We start from the raw sequence: 21,985 nt of genomic DNA, 5'->3' as shown, positions 1-21,985 counted from the left end.
TGGCAGTGGGGGTCCACCTTCTAGCTTGTCAGTGGGGCCCTTGCTGACGTGACACCTCTGTTGACGTGGCACTCCTGTTGACGTGGCACTCGACTGGGTGACGTGACGCTTTGGCAGCGGCTGACTCAGCAATACTGACATGGCCGGGTTTGTGGTTGCGGGTCGAATCCGGTTCTCGCGGACCAGGTCTTGGGTTGATCCGGTCTGAGTTAGCGTCCAGGTCGGGTCGAGGCTGACCGGGAGAGGACGACGCGTTCAACGTGTGTGGCACGTGAGGGAGCTGGTCACCGGCGTGTGGAGAGGCGTCTTGCTCCGGCAAGGCGCATGAGAGTGCATGAGCCTTCATCTGAACTCCGTTCGAGCTCTGGCTTGCACGGTTCTTTTCGTCTCGCGAGCTGAATGCGATGGTGGCCTCAAAACTTGGTTTCGATACATTGGACAGAGCTCTCATTTCGGGATCACTTCCAATTTGGCTTTCTTGTTCCAACCGGGCTCTGATACTACTTGTTAGGAACCTGTGAGCATTCAGATCAAATGTGACACCAAAATTTTAATGTGGTTCGGTTAATAACAATCTACGTCCATAGAGCACACACCAAATATTCACTATCGCCGGAAAAATTACAGCTCTCACACACACTCTCTCTCTCTTCCTCCCTTCTTCCTCTCTGCTCTCTCTGAGCTTCTCTATGCTCTCTCTGCACTATATTTTACATCTTCCACAACCCTCTATTTATAGGGCTTGGAATTTAAATCACAATTAAAATAAAATTAATCATGAATGGAAGTTACAATGGAGAGGTTTAATGGTGGATAAATACACCGCGTTTCTGACTCGGCTCCTAGCTTGAAACGCTTCTTCCAACTCAGCTCCATGAATGGATTCCGTCTCCAACTCAGCTCCAGCTCTCCTGACTGTCTTCTGGCTCCAGCTCTAACAGAGAGTTTGATTTCGTTTTCACTTCCTAATTTGGCTGGAGCTTAGCATTTTAGAGATTTTCTTTTCAAATTGAATTAGATGACATTCTTTTCATCGATCCTTTATTTAGTTGGTCAAATAAAAGATTCGAATGAATTTATATGAAAGAAAGTAACAAAAGATTTTAATCTCTCATTCATGTGATCAGTATTTCTTCCATTTATTGGTTAATCTCTAGGTTTCAACTATGATTTTACTCATACCACAAAATTCTATCACGTGCCTACCACACCCTATCCAAGAAGATAACAACTCAATCTAAATGTAAATCTAATTGAACCAACTCGAGAAACTAAATCCATAACATACATCGTGAATTGGCATGTGAAAATGGTGAAAAATAAAAGGGGTGCCCTTGAAATTTTAATATCCACATTTATAAAAATAAATATTTGCTCAAAGAATATTAGTAAGCAGATGTAATTATTTTTTTTGAGTAAAAAGAAAATAACATTTGTGCTTATCTTAATGTAATAGAAAAAAGTTCCTACTTTCCTTTTAACTCTATCTATTGAGTCATTTATCCTTGATCACCCATAAAATATAATAAATAGATCAATGTTGATTGTAATAAGTGTATAAACCTCACAAACTATTTTCTAAAAGGTTTTCTACTTTGGAAACCACAGGGGCTGAAATGGAGAGAGCCAAGAGAGGTGGATGCAATAATTGATACTGGGAACATATAACATACACAGTAATGATATTACAGAAATATAATTTTAACCATAATCATTTTAAGTCCCTAATCCGATGATTGCTCTAGGATTTTGATTCACATAATTTGTTCATGACCAACATTGCAATATCTTAATAAGCTAAAGGTATATTATCTTAAAAAAAAAAAAAAATTCTAGGTAAACATTGTTGTGGCCATGTTAATTTCTTTTGATGGCATATGGAAATACCATATCATGGCAAGCTGGTGTGGTTGTGCGTGTATGCATGTCCTGCAATGTAGACTTTTGTTTTCCGCTTAAGCATTCTACACATTCCCTTACATTACTTCATAGAATTCTGCAGACGATGAATACACTTGAAGGCATCCAACTGATCATGAGTAACATTCTCTTCATGAACTTCGATGCTGGATATAAAAATAAATATATTAGTTAAACAGTTCGGTTTTTTTTTTTTTTTGGGGGGGCGGGGGGGGGGGGGGGGGGGGGGCTATAAACCTATTGAGTCATTTATATTTGATTTTCCATGAAAGATGAAAAATATATCAATCTTAATTAAATTAGGTATGTTGTAAATCTAGGGTTGCAAACAAGCTAAGCCAAGTCATGCAAGCTGCAACATTGGCTTGCTTATTATGCCCTGTTTGGAACATCTTATTGTGAGCAATTACCGAGCTAAGCTACCAAGTTGTTCACAAACAACAAACAGCTTGGTTCTTTTGGAACATCTCATTGTGAGATGCGAGAGGGTCTTAGAGTTTTGTTAGGCAAAATGTCAAAAAAGGGCTCTTACTAATACAATTTTGGGCCTCCTATCACTGAATTCAGGTTATGGAGTTTGTGCTAAACAAGCCCATGCCCAGACAATCCCTACTTTAGGCTACATAAACCCACCACATTCTATTGAACCTAATTCGACCCTATTAAACAAGCCTGCCTAATCCGAGTGTACAGAAAGAGCTCAACCAAGCCTATAGCCAAGCCACTCACGAGCCAAAATGAGCTAAACCTGTTCATGTTTAGGTTTAGCTCATTTATTAAATGAGCCTCAATATTGGGCTTGGGAATCATTCATTTGTGTAATAAATGAGATCTTACCAAGCTGATCTTCTGAGCCGTTTATGAGCAACTTCATTTGTTTACAACTTATATAAATCTCACAAAATATTTTCATAAAAAATTTTTTAATATTTTGGTAGTGAGGTAGCCATGACTATGAAGGAAATCAAGGCAGTGGGATGCATTATAATTGATACTAAGAACATATAACTCACTTAAACAAACAAGTTCTGCTAAATTTGGATATGTCTTACACAGTTACAATCAACAAATATTTTGCAATATAATAAAAAATATCTAATTCAAGCAGTTTCTATATTTTACACAGCAATCCCTCATAAAATACAACACAATATTTAAATCATCTACCAATGTTTTGCCCCATGGATGAGCAGGCTGTTTGTTTCCCCAGCTGAATAGTGAGGGTGTTAGCGTGCTTGAAAAGTCAAATCGATCCAACTACATCATTCTCACCTACGAGGCCTACATAAAAAGTTATAAAGAATGACCTTACTGGTGTCTGAACTTTCTGGAATGATCACCATGCATTTGACATAGGGAAATTATCCTTCTATTTGTCCATGGATACAAGATAGCAATGTGATTGCATTTAGATATGGAACAGAGAAAACAAGTGGAATGATCAACTTGGCAGCCTGGATGCCTTCAAAGTTCAACCCTTGATCAGGAGGATTGGCGGAAAGGATTCATGTAGCCGACCCTCGTAGTGGGACTTCAGGCTTTTCATTGTTTTTGCATATGCAGTGCTGAAAGATATTATCACAGGAGCAGGTTTGTTTTGTCCCTTTTTTCCCAGATCAGCTATCACCACCCCAGGACCAGTGACTGGATATACAATTTCCCCATAATTTTATGTCAATATATAAAGATCTTCTGTTCTGACCCTCTCACATTTGAATATTTGGCCATTATCAGGATCAGTCTCTCCATCAGTCTCTAGGGATAGTAGCTTGGAATAGAGTGCAGTTACTATAATCCTCGTCCACCCTGCACAGTCAAATAGAACTCTACAACTGGGTAAATTTGTACTCACCAAAGCCAAATACTCAAGGCGCAGAACCCAGCCTTGGTTAGAAACTTCTGGTGCACAATGGAAGTCGTTCAATCTGTGACTTTCAAGCATCAGCAGCAAAGAGTTGTGCCCAATTTCACAATTTTTTTACCTCAATCAAACTATGAGCTGGAGCTTTTCTTAATCCTATTTCATTCATCATATGCCTCACATTTTCTGCCTCTCTCCATCTCCCTGTTGCAGCATAAATTTTTGCCATCAACACATAATTTCCTGTGTTCTCTGGCTCAAGTTTAAAAAGCCTATTGGCAGCCACCTCTCCCAGTTCAACATTCTCATGAATCACACAAGCACCAAGCAGAGCACCCCAAATAGCATGATTAGGCTTAATAGGCATTGTTTTAATCAGCCCATAAGCTTCATCCAACCGACCCGCACGACCAAGTAGATCAATAATACAAGTGTAATGATCAAAATGAGGATGGGTTTGTTCATCTTTCAGCATTAAATTGAACAAACTCAAACCGTCATCCACCAACCCTGCATGGCTGCAAGCATGCAATACGGATGTAAAAGTGACTGCGTTTGGTTTAACACCAGATTGAACCATATCATGGAAAAGTGAAACAGCAATTTTACCATTTCCATGTGTTCCATAACTAGCTATAATTACACTCCACAAGAAAATGTCCTTGTCCGTTTTAGGAATCCCATTGAAAATCTTATGAGCAAACTCTAAATTTCCACACTTCGAGTATATATCAATCAATGCAGTAGCAATTTCGATACTTGAAATAAAGCCTGATCTTATTAGATAATTATGCATATTTGTCGCTTGCTGCATATCTGCAAGAATGGCATATGCAGGAAGGAGGCTGTTTAAGGTTGCAGCATTGGGATCTACTGACTCCACTAGCATTTGTTTAAAAAGCTCTATTGCTTCTCTCGCAAGCCCATTATGAATGTATCCAGAAAGAACAGCATTCCATGGCACTGTCCTCATCTTTGAAGTTCCCATGAACACCTGAAAACTGAGATTGACATGACTACATTTTGCATACATATCGATCAATGCAGTTTCTACAATAACATCAGTTTCTATCTTTTGCTTTATTGCCCACCCATGTAAGCACCTGCCATGCTTTGGAGCACGCAAACTGGCACACGCTGAAAGAAGAGAGGCCACCGTAACTGAATTGGGTCTTATTCCTTCAAGTTGCATCAGTGGACAAAGTAATAAGGCACTTCTCAAATCACCGTTTAGAATGTACCCATTGATCACGGTAGTCCAAGTCACCACGTCACCCTCATCCATCTTATCAAGAATTAATTGTGCCTCGCTCATGCTACCACACTTAGCATACATATCCACCAACGAATTCGTCACTGGTATTCGTCCTCCCAAACCCTTCTCTTCCACAAATGCATGAATCCGTCTTCCTACATCCAACTCCTGCAAATACCCACAAACTGGCAAAATAGAAACCACAGTGACAGAGTCAGGCTCCACCCCGACACTCTTCATCCAATTAAAAACCACCAAAGCCTCCTTGGCACGCCCATTCCGAAAATACCCATTTATCATAGTATTCCAAGACACCACAGTTCGCTCCCACATTGTATCGAAAACCTGCCTCGCGGCTTCCATCTCCCCACAATTCATGTACATTGCCAACAAAGAATTCTGCACAAACGTGTCCGAATCAAACCCGCTGACCAAAGTCCTCGCATGAACAGAAACGCCCACGTCAAGCAACAACGCGTCCCCGCATGCCTTGACGACTAAAGGATACATGAACTTATCAGGCTGGTGCTGCCCAGAGGCGAGCATTTCAGCGAACAGTTGGAGTGCATCATGCGGCTTGCCACTAGACGAGTACATTCTAATCATGGCATTCCATGAGAATAAGCTTCGTTCAGGAAATTCATCGAACAGCTTCCGTGCATGCGGAGCGCACCCGCATAAAGCGTACGCAGCAGAGAGGGTCGACAGGATGTAGTTCGACAGAACGCCGGCGGTGACGCCGTGGGCGTGTAGTTGCTGGGTGGTTTGGAGAGATCGTGTGGCGGTGCATCGCTTGAGAAGTGAATCGTAGTAGGCTGAAGAAGGGGTGAGGAGGTGCTTGGATTTTGACAGAGCCTGCGATGGGCCATTCATGAAACACAGACGAGAATGGAACCCAGGACACGCAGCCGGCGGCACCTTTTGGACCTTAGCACATTCAACCACTAGCCAATCACTTCTCTTACCCGCTCTTTTGTTTCATGGTCAAATACTTTGAAAGTTTTATTTTTTGGAGATAGGAGGACTAAATCCTAAACTTCCTAAAATTTTCAAGAATATACCTATATCCCTAATTATGCTCTCCATCACAAGTGTAAAAGTGATAATGCTTCCAATTATAAAATCTTTTCATTAACACTTATGCTATATTTAGGTGTACGAACTTTTCTTAAAATTTTAAAATTTTTACATTTTTTTTAAATTTAAAATAATTCATTTATATATAGAAAATTTTAATTATTTTTGTATCTTTTAGTTGTCATACATTGTCAATCACGTGGGAAATAAAAATTAAATATGCAAATTAATAAAATAATTATTATTTTAGGAGTTAAAAAAAATAAAATATAAATATTTGAATCTCTAAAAGAATTGCATGGCCTAGAAAGATTTTCTTCCTCCCAAAATTTTACAAAGAAGTATTCAAATTATAAAAAAAGTTTCCAAATTACAAAAAAATATAAAATAAAATAAATTATAAAATTCAATCACGAATCATCATCATCATCTTCTTCTTCTTTTGATTTAAAAAAAAATATATTAATCCGATTTTTCAAAATTAGCCCCTAAGTCTTCTTCCTATTCTTGAAAAACCCAATTTAAAAAATGTTGAAAATGAAACTTGACTTATTAAAATTGGTCGGCAGCAGCTCCACCAACCCAGCCATTTATGTTGAAATTATTAAACTGCAAGCAATCTACTCCACCTACCCGCCCACCTCCGTTGAAGTTAATTCCCACCTACTATTCTAGCAATTGCTATAAATAGATGTGTATGTGTGTAATGTTAGATGGTGTAGAGAGGATGTATAACCAATGAGAAGAAACTATATTTTGAGGGAGTGTTTGTAAAATTTGAGTTCTATGTATTTTCAGATTATTGAAATCAATTGAGTATTCTGTGTGCAATTCCTTATTAAGTTCAATCACAACTAGTGATTGAGTGAATCCCCTCCACCCATCAATGATATTAGAGCATCAGGTTTGTCGGAATTCGCCAATTAGAGGCGAAATTTGAACTTTTTCTCATATTTGAAGTTGCTCGAAATCAATTTATAAGCATAATATCGCGTAGAACACGTCGAAACGAGTCCATAAGTGAAAACCACATCTCAAACGGAGTCCAGAAGGCTCCACACATGCTCACACGTGCCGACAGATGAAACAACGTCCTCCACACTCGCCTCATGCACCGCAAACTAGTGAAGTCACGCGCTCCACGTGCCTTCACATGTCTTCTTGGCCCGATTGACGTACTCCGACCTGAAAACCCGATCCGCGACTTGGCTCACAACCATAAACTTGGATCTAGACCCACGAGCATGACCCAACCCAGCTGACTGACCCGTGTCCAATCGCTGACACGCGGCACACCCAAAAGACGCCACGTGGCCCTAATGGCGTTTATTGATGCTGTCTATCGACCGTTAAGTCAAACCGCTTCAAAATATTTTTTTTCAGCCGGTTCAGTGATATTTAAACAGGTTCTTTGCAACCCAAAACCGATTCCTAAGGCTTTTCAACCTTCCAAACACACTTGTGACATCAGATTTGCCAAAATCTATCTCCAACATTTAAATTTGATACATATTAAACCCTATGGCGAATGATACTACACAAGTGGTCATTTCAAAGCTTATAAAGGACAACTACGACAATTGGTGTATTCAAACAAGAGCCTTATTAGGTGCTCAGGATGTCATGAATATTGTTGAAGACGGTTACAGAGAAGCCCCATCAAAAGAAGCCAAAGCATCTATGTTTGATGCTTAAAGAATGATCTTACGAGCCGATCGAAAAAAGGATTGTAAGGCGAAGTCCATAATATACCAAGGTCTTGATAAGGCCATGTTCAAAATCATCGCCTCTGCTAAGACATCCAAAGAAGTTTATAACTCTTTCCATTGAACACACAAAGGTGCAGAAAAAGTGAAGAAGATTCGCCTTCAAACATTGCGAGGTGATTTCAAATCCTTAAGAATGAAATCTACTGATTCTATTGCTGATTACTATACACGAGTTATGGTAGTATCAAATCAATTGAGAAGAAATGGAAAGACACTCAAATATGAGAGAATTTGTGAGGAAATTTTGTGATCTTTGGATCTAAAATTTGAATATATAGCTGTGATTATGGAAGAAACAAAAAATCTGGAAACCATGTCTGTAGAAGAACTTGTGGGCTCACTCCAAGCCCATGAGCAGAAAGTCAATAGAAGAAGTGATGATAAAACACTAGAGTAAGCCCTCCAAACAAAGTTGTCCCTCACTACAGATAGACACGAGCAAGGGGGGAAGTCGCACCAAGGACGAACGCTAGGTCGAGGATCTCATCACTACAAAAAATTAGGGTATTAGTAAAGGATCAAATCCGTCACTAATACATATAAATTCGTCACTAATAGTATTAGTGACGATTTTAAATTAGTTGCTATATCTACCGTTACTACTAACTATTAGTGACAAAGTTAAAATTTGTCACTAATAATAGAGTATTAGTGACGGATTATTATCGTCACTAAAATCCTAATACCATCACTATAAATTCTACATTGGTTCAGCTCAAATTCGTCACTAATAGTAAGGTATTAGTGACGAATTATAAATTCGTCACTAATAGTCGGGTATTAGTGAATGATTATTAGTGACGAATTTGAATCATTCACTAATACTGCACTATTAGTGACGAACTTGTAATTTGTCACTAATACCCTACTATTAGTGACAAATTTGAATCTTTCACTAATATTGTACTATTAGTGGCGAATTTATAACTCGTCACTAATACCCTATTATTAGTGACAAATTTGAATCCTTCACTAATAATTAAGAAATTAAAAAAAAATTAATATTAATTTTTTTGAATCATCAATTCCTGTAAAAATTTATAATTACATTTTCGCATACATGACCTGAAACCATAATTAGTACAAAAAATCATAAATTATTCAAAATTTTGAATTCAAATACAAATTCAATTAAAATAAAAAAGAATAACATATGTTCAGAAATTTGTATACGTTATATAAATTCAAATTAAAATACAGAAATTTCATTTGTTCAAATAACAATAAAAATTACAAAGAAATAATCAAAAGTTGTATCCGACGATTGTAGTGCATGCATGACATCGTGCTGATGTTATGACAGCAGCGAACCCTACAAATTAAGAATCATAAAAAAAAAAAATAATAATATACAAATGCAGAACAGAATGGAGAGCTGACACTCGGTATAATTAGGAAGAAAAATATAGAGAGTGCATCGTACAATAATTTTCAACCCTAAACGAATAACTGAAATGAATGTGAATGACGTACGCATAAATATATACAGTTGCATGCATCAAACAATGCATGTAAACACTTTAACTCGTTCTCAAAACAAATTATCCCTGGTGGCGGACAAATGATAAATCTTATCTATAGTTAAAAGCAAATGATATGCCATGCATGTTAATAGATGCAAATTTAGGACTTAATGAAATGAATTTTCATTTAATTTTCACTCATCCTTTCAAAAATATTATAACATTCATTTTATCATAATTATCTTTGTACGTAGTTTTTTTTTTTTTTTTTTTGAAAAATTTTAACAGAATTTCGGTAGCATGCCGTTAGTAAATTGGACATTTTCCTATAAAACCTATACCTGAAACACGATTTTTTTTACAAAATAAAACATTTCAAGCATGTGAGAACCTAAATCTACTACTAGTATGCAATTCACAATATACTGCATCGGTCATGCAGTTAGCGTTCAACACAAGCATGTATTCTAGTAGTTCAATATATCATTCATATAACACAATACCATCCATGAAGAAATATTACCCGAAAAATGTTAAAACACAATTCAACTAAGGTTTTCTTGTTTTGTCCAGATAGTTGCTTCTAAAGCATTCTTGATGCAACTTGGGTTGTGCATGAAGTTGTTGCTTAGATTGTGAAAAGGCTTGAGATAGATTGAGTTGGGGTTTCTTGGATTCAGTTATGAACATAAAAAGTTTTGGTTATAGATTGAGAAAATGAATTATGGTTTGTTTTTCTTCTATTCAGTGATAGTGGTAGAATCTTGGTTTAGAAGGTTTTAAGATTACCTTTGCTTTGTTTGAGATTTTTGAGCTTGTCTTTGGTCCTTAGGATTTAATTTGTTAACTTGAGTTTGACGATAAAAGTTTTCATTATATAGGTGGTTTCGAGTTGTGATTCTTTAATGGGTTTTAATGTTCATAAGTGGCTTTCACTTACTTATATGACATTTAGTTCTTGACCTTTCACTGTATTCTATATATTATTGTTCTTAACCAAGTGTTATAGATTTTGAATGACAAGCTTAAGATCGCCTCTTTTCTTACGAATATCAACACATGAGAGGCGCAAGTTAGAATGACTTTAAGTTTTTACTGATCATGCATACGTTAGAATATACACGGTTTTATTCTGGAAAAACTTTACCTAAATTTTGACAGCATGCCTTTTGTAAATTGGATATTTTTCAAAAAATTCTTACACTAAAACGTGATAGATTCAAGTAAACAAATCACAATAATACGCACCATGCAAATACCAGTGAGTTTGAGCATGCAAGGACCTAAAACCACTACCAGCATGCAATTCAAAATGTACTGCATTAGCCATGCAGTTGGCATTCAACACAAGCATGTATTCCAGTAGTTCAATATACAATTCATAAAACATAATACCATCCATGAAGAAAATATTACTTGAAAAATGCTAAAACACAATTCAACTAAGGTTTTCTAGTTTTGTCAAGACGGTTGCTTCTCAAACATTCTTGATGCAGTTTAGGTTGTGCATGAAGTTGTTACTTAGATTGTGAGAAGGCTTGTGATAGATTGAGTTGGGGTTTCTTGTATTCAGTTGTGGACATAAAAAGCTTTGATTATAGATTGAGGAAATGGATTATGGTTTGTTTTTCTTCTATTCAGTGATAGTGGTGGAATCCTGGTTTAGAAGGTTTTAAGATTGCCTTTGCTTTGTTGGAGATTTTTGAGCTTGTCTTTGGTCCTTAGGATTTAATTTGTTAACTTGAGTTTCTATAAAAGTTTTCAATATATAGGAGGTTTCGAGTTGTGATTCTTTAATGGGTTTTATTATTCATAAGTGGTTTTCACTTACTTACATGGCATTTAGTTCTTGACATTTCACTGTATTCTATACATTATTGTTCTTAGCCAAGTCTTTTAGATTTTGAATGATAAGCCTAAGATAGCCTCTTTTCTTACGAATATCAACACGTAAGTGGCGCGAGTTAAAATGACTTCAAGTTTTTACTGATCATGCATATGTTAGAATGTACACGGTTTTATTCTAGAAAAACTTTACCGAAATTTCGGCAGCATGCTGTTTGTAAATTGGACATTTTTCAAAAAATTCTTGTACTAAAACCTGATGGATTCAAGCAAATAAATCACAATAATACGCATCATGCAGATACCAGTGAGTTTGAGCATACGAGAACCTAAATCCACTACCAGCTTGCAATTCACAATGTCCTGTATCAGCCATGCAGTTAGCGTTCAACACAAGCAGGTATTCCAGTAGTTCAATATAGAATACATACAACGTAATACCATACATCAAGAAAATATTACCAAGAAACTGTTAAAACATAATTTATTAGTGACAGTAAGACTTGCACATCTAATGAGAAAATGCATCTAATGATGTCGATGCATAGTGAGTTTACAATGGACTCATTTATTACATCCGATGAAGTACTAAGAATCTAACAAAGGATATAAATATTACCATCTAACAAAGGATGTAACTTTTACCTATTATTCATTTCTTCATTTACTCAAAAAAATAAAAAAATAATTTTCATCTCTATTTTGAAAACCAACAAAATTTATTCATTTTTTTTAAGCATACACAACATATTTGAAATGGAGTTTTTTTTTAAAAAAATAAAAATTCTAATATTAATTTTCAAGGACCTGCATACTAGCATACCCATGTATTTCATGTATAAGTTTGAAGCTCCTTGTTGTAAAATAGTTAACAGTTCAAGGCTGCTTCAACAAATATATATATATATATATATATATATATGCACATATACACTATACAAATAAATTATGTGCAAAATGAAAAAGAGTTAAGGGAGGAAGCAAAATGTTTTGGAGTAAGAAGAATGAAAAAGAGATACTTTCAGAGTACTTGTGACTCTTGAAGGAGGCAGACCGAAAAGAGAGTGGATTGCCTTCCTTGTATAGTGTGGACTATGGGAGAGACCTTGAGAAGAAGAGACCATGGGGGGATGATGAACCATCTGTGTCAGCTACGCTTGGCTCAAAAGACACCGAAGAGATACTCAACTCTGATGAGGATGAACAAGTGGAAGATGAAACAGAAAAGGAGTTCAATCTTCTACTTAATCAGGTTGAAAATAGGGTGTTTGCCCAAAGGCAGAAGAATTCAAAGAGGCAATTTAAACAACTATGCGGAAAAGGGTTTTGGGAATTGGGAAAATTTTTTGGGACAACTGTAGTTGATTGTGTAAATTCGGTTCTGATGACTCACGACTAACACATCATTGTTGAGACAGAGGATATGAATTTCGATTTTCTATGCTCAGATACATTAAACTATCCTCCACCATCTTCATCTCATCCAATCTCATCTCTTGCCCATTGAATTTTCAAATAAATGTCGCCTCTGTTTTCTCATTCGTGTTCCAACCAGTCAGCAATCTCCCTTTTTTAGTCTACAAATACCACCTCTACCACCTTCTCCTCTCTCTCTCTCTCTCTCTCTCTCTCTCTCTTTTGGATTGCCATGGTGCGTGCCTGTAAGTTCTTCCAAGAAATCACCTTCTTACTGTTGTTTCTGCATTATAGGGGAATGTGCTAGTTTTATTCTGTTTTCCTATACTATAGGAGCTTTCATTGAAGCGTTTATTTGATTTTATATTTATGAAAGCTTGGTAATTGGAACGATTTTTTCCCCATGTTTGTGGATTTACTAGGCAATTTTGACTTATGGATTGTCTGCAATCCTCACTTCCGCTCAAAATATCAGTGAAGTCACAATGAGTTTTTGTGTTTGTTACTAATGAGTGTGAGATTCCTACAACATTGCTTAGGTATTTAGTTCGTGATCTAGGCTATGACTTTCTCGGAGCACTAGATTAGATTTTCAGATTTTATTATTTCTAACACCCTTACCTGTTAATATGTGTATGTGATGACCCAAAAATATATATATGATTAAAGTACAATAATAATAAAATAATAAAAATGGTCATTGATTTAATATCAATACAGAAGTGTTTTTCTGTAAGATCTTTGATTTCATGTTTGATGCCTAAGAAAGACTTTGTCTAAGCGAGTGCTTAGAGACCCTTGCGGCTCAGTCGTTCCCTGGAGGTCGGCTTGGTCAAAATGGAATTTCATAGGATAAATAGGATAGACACTGTTTGTACACGTAAATAAGTATATATACATAAAATAGTGTTTTGACAGACATAATTTGTAGAAATACATAATAAGATGATAATAATATAGGTATCATATGTGGGGCCCACAAGACTATGTGGGGTCCACATGAGTCCTGGAGCCGCAAGACACTGTTTATATATGTAAATAAGTACATAAAATAATGTTTTGATTGATATAATTTGTAAAAATATATGATAAAATAATAATAATATAGGTATCCTATGCGGGGCCCACAAGACTGTGTGGGGCCCATATGAGTCCCGAAGCCGTATGGAGGTTTACACGAGTCTCAAAACTATGTAGGATGCATAAAATCGTATAAGAGTTATTCGAGTTACGTAGGATCCATTCGGGTCTCGAAGTTGTGTGGGGCCCACATGAGTTTTCAAAATTTAAATTTAATTCTTGTTCAAAAATAAATAATAAAATAAATAAATACTAAAAATAGTTTAAAAGTAATAACAATGATAATAATAATGATAAATAATGATTAAGAAAAATAATAAAATAATAAAATAATTAATTAACTAATTGATTAATTAATTAGGTAAGTAGTTAATTAAAAATTTATTTAATGGGAAAGGTGGCAAGCACTCCCACATGGCCTCCGTCTCCATCCCATACTCAACCCATACCTTACCCATCCCTTGCCCATTCTTTAATTTAAAAAAAAAAATTATAATTTCACCCATCTCCCCACACTTTTATAAATTCCATTTCTTCCCCAAAATTTTCCTATAAATCTCAACCTTCATTTTTTACAACAATTTTTCAAGGAAGAGAAGAATTAGTGAGTGAAAGAAATTGTGGTGGAGAGAGAATTTTTGAGTAAGTTCTCAATCACCCACTTTTTCCAATCTCATTTCTTAGAGATAGTTACAGTGTTCGTAAGGAAGAGGGTAAGTAAATTTTGATTATGTTAGTTTTTTTTTTTATTTAAAATTTATACCCGAGTTTATTTTATAAGTAAATTTCAATTATGTTAATTAGTTCCACAAAATTTCCATGAGTTTATTTTTACGCATATTTAATTATACCAGTTCTATCTTTAATATACTTGTATCTATTTTTGGGTTTAAGAAATGTTCTAATCCCCTCGGGTAAATTTTTAGCATTTCTTTCTATTCAAAAATAAAATTATATATATTTTTAACACAAAAATTGTGTGGCATGAGTTTATTTTTACGTTGCATTTTTTATGAAAATATGAGTAAAGATGAGATTTTTACGATATTATTTTAAATTGCATAAATTATAATAAGATGATTTTAAAACCCCTTATGGCAACAAAAGTTCAAAGTTATAGATGCTCGGTACTATAGCTCAAAGTTTAAACGGATCAGAGTGCACCCACACTGTTTATAGAGTGGTTATTTATGTTAGTGGATTTCTTTTGAGTGCACACCTGGTTCCGGATCAGGACTTAATAAGGAAAATCTCACTTAAAGTTTACGTACGTTGATTTAGTTTGGTCGGCTAGCCAACTAAATCCAGTCTTCGGATCGCACAACCCAGTCATGGGGGTAAACATGACTTACGGCAAACAGGCCTAAGGGTGGTTTTTACAATATATGTTTATACATATTTAATTACGTGTACAAAGTTACTGATGATTTGAAGGAAAAGTATAAGTTTACATTAAAATGATCATTATAGTGCTTAAATAACGATCTAAAGAAAACGTATAAGGAAAAGTATACGTATATTTATCATTAAATATTTATACAATTTTAAAGTTAAAAGTTTAATTTAACTGTTATAGTATATGATTATAAAATTTTACGGTTATAGTTGATGATAAAAGTTTTATGTAGAAAATTTTAATTTTATATTTATTCTAGAGACAGTTTTGAAGTTATAATATTAAATATTGTTTTACGAAATTTTTAAAAAAACTCATTTTTGCCACACACTAATAATAATCTTATTTACTTACTGAGCGTCGTCTCTCTCCAATCATATTTTTATTTCAGATAACTCTGAAGAGCATGTTGGAAATCAGGCTTAGCAAGCATGCAGGTGAGGATAGAAAAATAAAGATTGTTTAGAAATATTAGTATGATACCAGATATTTATGCTTATATAGTTTTTCTTCTTTTAAAATAAATGATTGTAGTATGGATAATTAGTGCTGTGGTTTAATAATAATTGAGTTTATTTTGCTTTCGCTGTAAATTAGTAGTAAAAAGTTAATATCTCAGCCCCTTCGAGGTCGAGGTGTTACAGTGCAAGTGTTCATTCCTTTTTTGTGGATATAATTTTTTTCATACACTTGCTCTTCAGATATGTAATGTAATGTTAAATGTGTTAGATCTCGATCTTTATGTTCGTTTAGTTTGGTAGGATAATTTGAGTAACCATAATCTTTCAATGCATTGATACAAAAACAGTAGTTATATAAGCTATGTCATGGAAATTCATAAAAGAGATGGAGTAACTAAAATTTCCTGGAACTATGGTAAACAGGGTAATGCAATGTGTGTCCACCCTTACTTTCTCCTTATCTGTTAATGGAGGCTACCATGGTTTCTTTGACTGGAGGAAAGGCTTAAGGCAAAGAGACCCTATTTCCCCTTTACTATTTGTGTTGGGAATGGAGTATCTTTCTAGACTCCTTATTGGTCTAGAAAATAATGCTAACTACAAATTCCACCCCATATGTGAAATACTAAAGCTGACACACCTTGCTAACTAAGATGATCTAATATTATTCTCTCGGGGTGACTCAAATTCAGTTAAGCAACTACTGGATGGCCTTGGAAAATTTTTGAAATGCTTAGGCTTAACAGCTAATAACCTAAAGTCAAATTTTCTACATAAGTATACGTATATTATTTTTGAAGTTTACTACTGGTTTTATTTCTTAATTTTGTATTTTTGGGCATTTTTTATGATGCAGGGGCATGAGGTTGGAATCATGCCCATTTTGTAGGGCAGTCTAAATGGGCAATTTTCTAAAATTATGGACATAGTTTCCTCTTTTGAGCTTGATTTCCAACAAGTAATAGTTATTTGGAATCCAGTATTTCACAAGAGATGCAATATAATTTCAATAAAAGCATAAAGACTTAAGTAGGATTTCCTTATATTGTAGTGGGCTCATTTTGAAAGGCTTAAACAACAATAAAGATATAGAAATTAAAAGTGGGAGAGGCTCATCCATGTGGAAAATTTGCTTTTTATACCTAAATGTTTATGTTTCACCTGTTACAAAATAAATTAAACTCATAGTCATACATCTCATGAATTTGACTTTTTGTGAAATTAAACATATATTTAAGTAAACTCTCATTGTGTTAATTAATATTGTACATGTGCCTTAAAAGTAGTCACTTTGATCAATTTACCACCTCATGCTTCTATTATAAAATAAAAAAAAATGCCTTAGGGCTTTTAACTAGAATTAATCAAAGGCCATTGAAAGGAGCAAAATGTTAAACTTTATGGTCGCAAAAATTTTATTTTATTTTATTTATTTTTTCTTTCCAATTAGCTATGTGCATAATTCCACTTGAGACAATAAAATTCCACCTTCTCTTCTCTAACCCTTTTTCTTTTTACCTCACGAGATCTCGCTGTGGGTGCCAACAAGAGATCCATGAAGAAGCTCTTTATGGGATGAAGCTTAAAGCCACACCATGAGCAATGGAGAAAAGTATAGCCAACTACATGCATGCACAAATTAATACATACATACATATATATATATATATATATATATATATATATTCATACTGTTTTTAGTTTATTATTCTTTACGAGATAGTTCATCCATTTTATTCGTCAATAAAAGGTGAGGTTGAGGCTTGTTTTTTGTTTTCAAATAAGCAACATATATAAATATAATTAATTAATGTTTGCTTGTAAGCTTCGACATCGTTTTCCCTTCATTCCTTTCGCAACTCTTAAGACAACATGGAGGATGGGAACTTTTAAAAATTGTTGTTCGTATGGAAGTGGGTTTTGTTTGGCGGTGAATAAATTAAAGAAGCATGCATGGTTATGAAATTCTCAAGCTTCTAAATTTGCATGGTTGACTTGTGGTTTGCTACAACCTAAGTATAATATTATTATCCATGTACCACAATTTTATACTATCAAAATATAATGCTATTATAAACTTATATCTTTAGATTATTATAATGGTGCGTCATCACAACTATGCATATGATACTATAATATAATATCATACTATAGCCTCAAAAAATGTATTGGAATATCTTAGATTTGTATCTTAACTGACATGAGAAAAGTGAAAAAAAAAGGATAAGGTTAGAGATCGGTTATTTCGTGAAAAAAAAGGATAAGGTTAGAGATCGGTTATTTCCCGTTATTTAGTCTTGGTCCAACATAAACTTTGAACTTGATAAAAAAAAATTACACTCTTTTAATTTTTTAACTTAACAAATAGCAACCTCACCCTGAATTGGTTCTTACTTTATAAAGGAGAAGATGAAAAAGGAGACTAAAGAAAAATTAATAGAGCATAGTTGACAATTTTTAAAGTGTGAATAGCATTTCCCTTATTATTTTATTGCTCATATTAATACTCATAAAAAAATTACAAAACACCAGTTTAAAACTTAAAACTAAAAACACATTTCAACTATGCTTATGAAGCTTGGTAATTATTCTAATTCAAGACTTATGAATAAATAATATCAAATGTAAATTTAATAATATGGGTCTGTTCGCTCTTAATGTTGAATTATTATTTTTAAGTATTATCTCAATTTACAATGAACAAGTACATAGTTTTCTTTTCCTAAACTCATTTGATGGAAGATTTGAGATAGTATTCAGGAGGGAACATTTAACAAGGCAGATCTAGAGTTCCTTTAAGATTTTGATTCTCTGAGTCATTTTCCCAAACGGGTGGTGGGCAGATTAAATAACCGAACGCACACACACACACACACACACATATTTGAAGAAGAAGAAGAACAAGAAGAAGAAGAGGAGGAGGAGGAGGAGGAGGAGGAGGAGGAGGAAGAAGAAGCAATACTTAAGAGTGGCGGAGGTGGCGGTTGGCAACGGGTTGCAATGAGGAGACGCTGCGAAGGGGGCAATGCGTAGTGGTTGCTCGAGCAAGAGGAGCTGCATGCAGGGAGGAGGAGGGAGGAGGGAAGAGCAGGCCGAGAGGAGGAGGGAGGTATAGGAGAAGCACAACGCGCGGGCAAGGAAAGAAAGAAATTTCTGAGAAACGGGATTTAAGTTTTTAAGCATTAGTGGCGGTTTCAAAACAGTCACTAATATTTTTTAATAATTTTTTTTTTATTTTTTTAATTAAAAGAGCAGTAGTGACGGTCCAAAATTCGTCACTAAAAACGAACTAATAGTGACAAATCTGTAGATTCGTCACTAATACTCTCATTCCAAATTTTTTTTTTATTTTAAATAAAAGAATAGTAGTGAGGGTCCAAAATCCATCACTAAAAACGCACTAATAGTGACGAATCCCTAGATTAGTCACTAATACTCGAATTCCATTTTTTAAAAAAATTTTCTTAATTAAAAAAGCAGTAGTGACGGTCCAAAATCCTTCACTAAAAACGTAATAATAGTGACGAATCTGTAGATTCGTCACTAATACTCTCATTCTAATTTTAATTTATTTACTTTAAATAAAAGAACAGTAGTGACGGTTCAAAATTCGTCACTAAAAACGTATTAATATTGGCAAATCTCTAGATTCGTCACTAATACTCGAATTCCAAAATTTTAAAACTTTTTTTTAATTAAAACAGCAGTAGTGACGGTCCAAAATCTGTCACTAACAACGAACTAATAGTGACAAATCTACAGATTCGTCATTAATACTCTCATTCTAAATTTTTTCTATTTTTTTTAAATAAAAGAGCAGTAGTGACGGTCCATAATCCATCACTAACAACTATTCGTCACTAATATTGTGAAATAATTTTTTTTTATTTTTTTTAAAATAATAATAGTGATGGTTAAATAACCGTCACTATTAAGTGTTTTTTAGTGACGAACCAAATTCGTCACTAATATTGCAGAAATCTTTGCTAATATTTTCTCGGTATAATTTTCGCGCAAAAAATGTTTTCTCGCGATATTTTATTCGGTTCAGTAACGACACTATTAGTGAAGGATTCAAATTTGTCACTAATAGTGTCGTATTAGTGACGGTTACGACACTATTAGTGACGAATTTGAATTCGTCACTCATAGTTTCGTCACTAAAAACCAACTTTTTTGTAGTGTGTGGAAGAGGATCTGGATATAATGAATCTTGAGGAGGAGGCCAAGGCAAACAAGGAGGATGTGGACAACAGAACAACGTCCCATAAGGAAGAGGAAGTGGAAGAAGAGGTGGCGGTTACAACAACCGCCAGAATTTTGATAAAAGAAACATTGTATGCTATAATTGCCATAAGCTTGGCCATTATAGTAACGAGTGTTAGGGACGACAAAAAGAAAAGGTTAGCGAGGAGGCTAATCTTGCTGAAGATGTAGCTGGAGAATTGTTAATGCTAATGGCGCACAACTCAACTGTAACGTCCCAGTAAATTATATGCAGGAAAATGTAAAAAATAAAAATAAAAATAAAAAAAATAAATAATTAAGTTAAATTATTAATTAAAATAAATAAATAAAAATTATTAATTTAATAATAGAATATAATATAATAAGATATTAATATTATAAATATATATAAATAATGTAATAGAAGAGTCACAGTCCCTTCTCGATCAGACGAAGGAGTCATTTCCCTGATAGCAAAGTTCATAGTTTTTCTTCCTAAGGTGAAGGTGGAGGCTAGTATCAGCCTATTTCGGTTGATCGGAAAATCGAAGATACCATTAGGTTCCTATCTTCACCACTGACATTCTTACCAGAGCGGATTTGTTGTGGGAGCGATGTAGGCCCCACTCCTGGGAAAAGGTATATTCCTTCTCTTTCCTTAATTTTTACTTAAATCTTTGGCTAAATCGACGATCGGACACCACCACGGGATCCTAGTCTCGATCATCGTTATTTTGGTCGGAGCAAATTTTCAATTAGGGGTTCCTAGACACTACTCCAAAGCGAGAGTGAGATTTTGAGATGTAGACACCCTATTTTTGCCCTAGCGAGATAGAACAAGGGATCTGTTCTTATTTTCATTATTATTATTATTATTATTATTACCTTATTTATTATTATTATTATTATTATTATTATTTTTAGTATTTATTATTTTTATTCTTATTATTATTATTTTTTTTTTATCTTTATTTTATTATTACTTTCTTATAATTATTTGTATTATTTATTATTATTACCAATAGTATTATTAGTATTACTTTACTACTATTATTTTGGATATATTTATATTCATTATTATTATTATTATTATTATTATTATTATTATTTTCATATATTATTATTACTTTATTATTATTTCTATTATTTTACTATTATTATCATTATTATTATTTATCATTGCTTTTAATATTTGTATTATTACTTTATTTACTAATTATTGTTATTATTATTATTATTATTATTATTATTATTATTATTACTATATCTATTATTACCATAAAAATATAAAAAGAATAAAAATAAAAAAGGAAAAGAGAAAGGATTTTTAGGGTTGAAAATTTTATAAAAGGGGGGCGGAGACCAAACAAAAAAGAAGAAATAACCTAAGCCCCCACTGCTTGTTAGGAGCCGTCCTTCTCTCTCTCTCTCTCTCTCTCTCTCTCGTCTCTATCTCTCTATCCCTCTCTCAGCTCTCTTTCATTCTCTCTTTCTCATTTTTCCTCTGCCTTTCCCCTATTCCCTTGCTGCAGTATTCCCAGCCACTCGAACCATTGAAGATCTTCGAGCACCACACCCAGCAAACCATCTGGCCACTCCACCTTCAGTCCACTGCAGCTGACCACCAGCGGCCATCCCAGGCGCACAGCCCCCCTCACTCCGGCAGCCCCTCACTCGCCCAGACTCTCTCCTGACTGCTGCAACGAAACCATCACCGCCAAACTGCCGCGGAACTCCCTTGCTGCCACTACTCCCTCTCTGGCCACCACCCATCCTTCTGCAATCCTCTCATCTCCATCTTCCCACCGCCGCTCCTTGCTACAAATCCGACCACAACAGAACTGCTGCAACCACAGCACAGCACCACCAGTTGCCGTTGCCCCGTCTCCGCCGTCATTGCTTCGCCGCCCATCTCTTCCGGCCTCCCGGCGGTACAACCCCAGCGACCCCTTGTGACCTTCCTGCTGCTGCTCTCGGCTACACACAGCACACACTCACACAGCCAGTAAATACAGACACACGCTCTCACATGCACACACACTCACCTTATGTTTTAAAGCTTAAATTTTTCTTTATTTTATCCCTGTTCTATATATTTAAATTGTTATTGAAAGGTTTTTTTTATTAATATTCATATGGTTGTATGTCTAATCTTGTCATTGTAGAATTTAATATTGAATATTGTGGTAAGTTTATTTATTTATTTATTTTGTTT

General features: G+C 34.8%; 1 protein-coding gene across 1 annotated transcript; it reads right to left on the bottom strand.

The window, feature by feature from the left end:
* Positions 1 to 2,925: 2,925 nt before the first annotated feature.
* Positions 2,926 to 6,128, bottom strand: LOC131147211 (pentatricopeptide repeat-containing protein At5g39350-like). The gene has a single exon (XM_058096977.1). It carries the CDS (start codon positions 5,907 to 5,909, stop codon positions 3,888 to 3,890), a length of 2,022 nt encoding a protein of 673 aa, XP_057952960.1. The 5' UTR covers positions 5,910 to 6,128; the 3' UTR covers positions 2,926 to 3,887.
* Between the last annotated feature and the right edge of the window lie 15,857 nt (positions 6,129 to 21,985).

The sequence above is a fragment of the Malania oleifera genome, chromosome 1 (genome assembly GCF_029873635.1).
Source record: "Malania oleifera isolate guangnan ecotype guangnan chromosome 1, ASM2987363v1, whole genome shotgun sequence".
In the NCBI taxonomy this organism is placed as follows: Eukaryota; Viridiplantae; Streptophyta; class Magnoliopsida; order Santalales; family Ximeniaceae; genus Malania; species Malania oleifera.
Note: the sequence above shows the minus strand (reverse complement) of the source record. Positions and strands in the feature narration are given on the sequence as shown.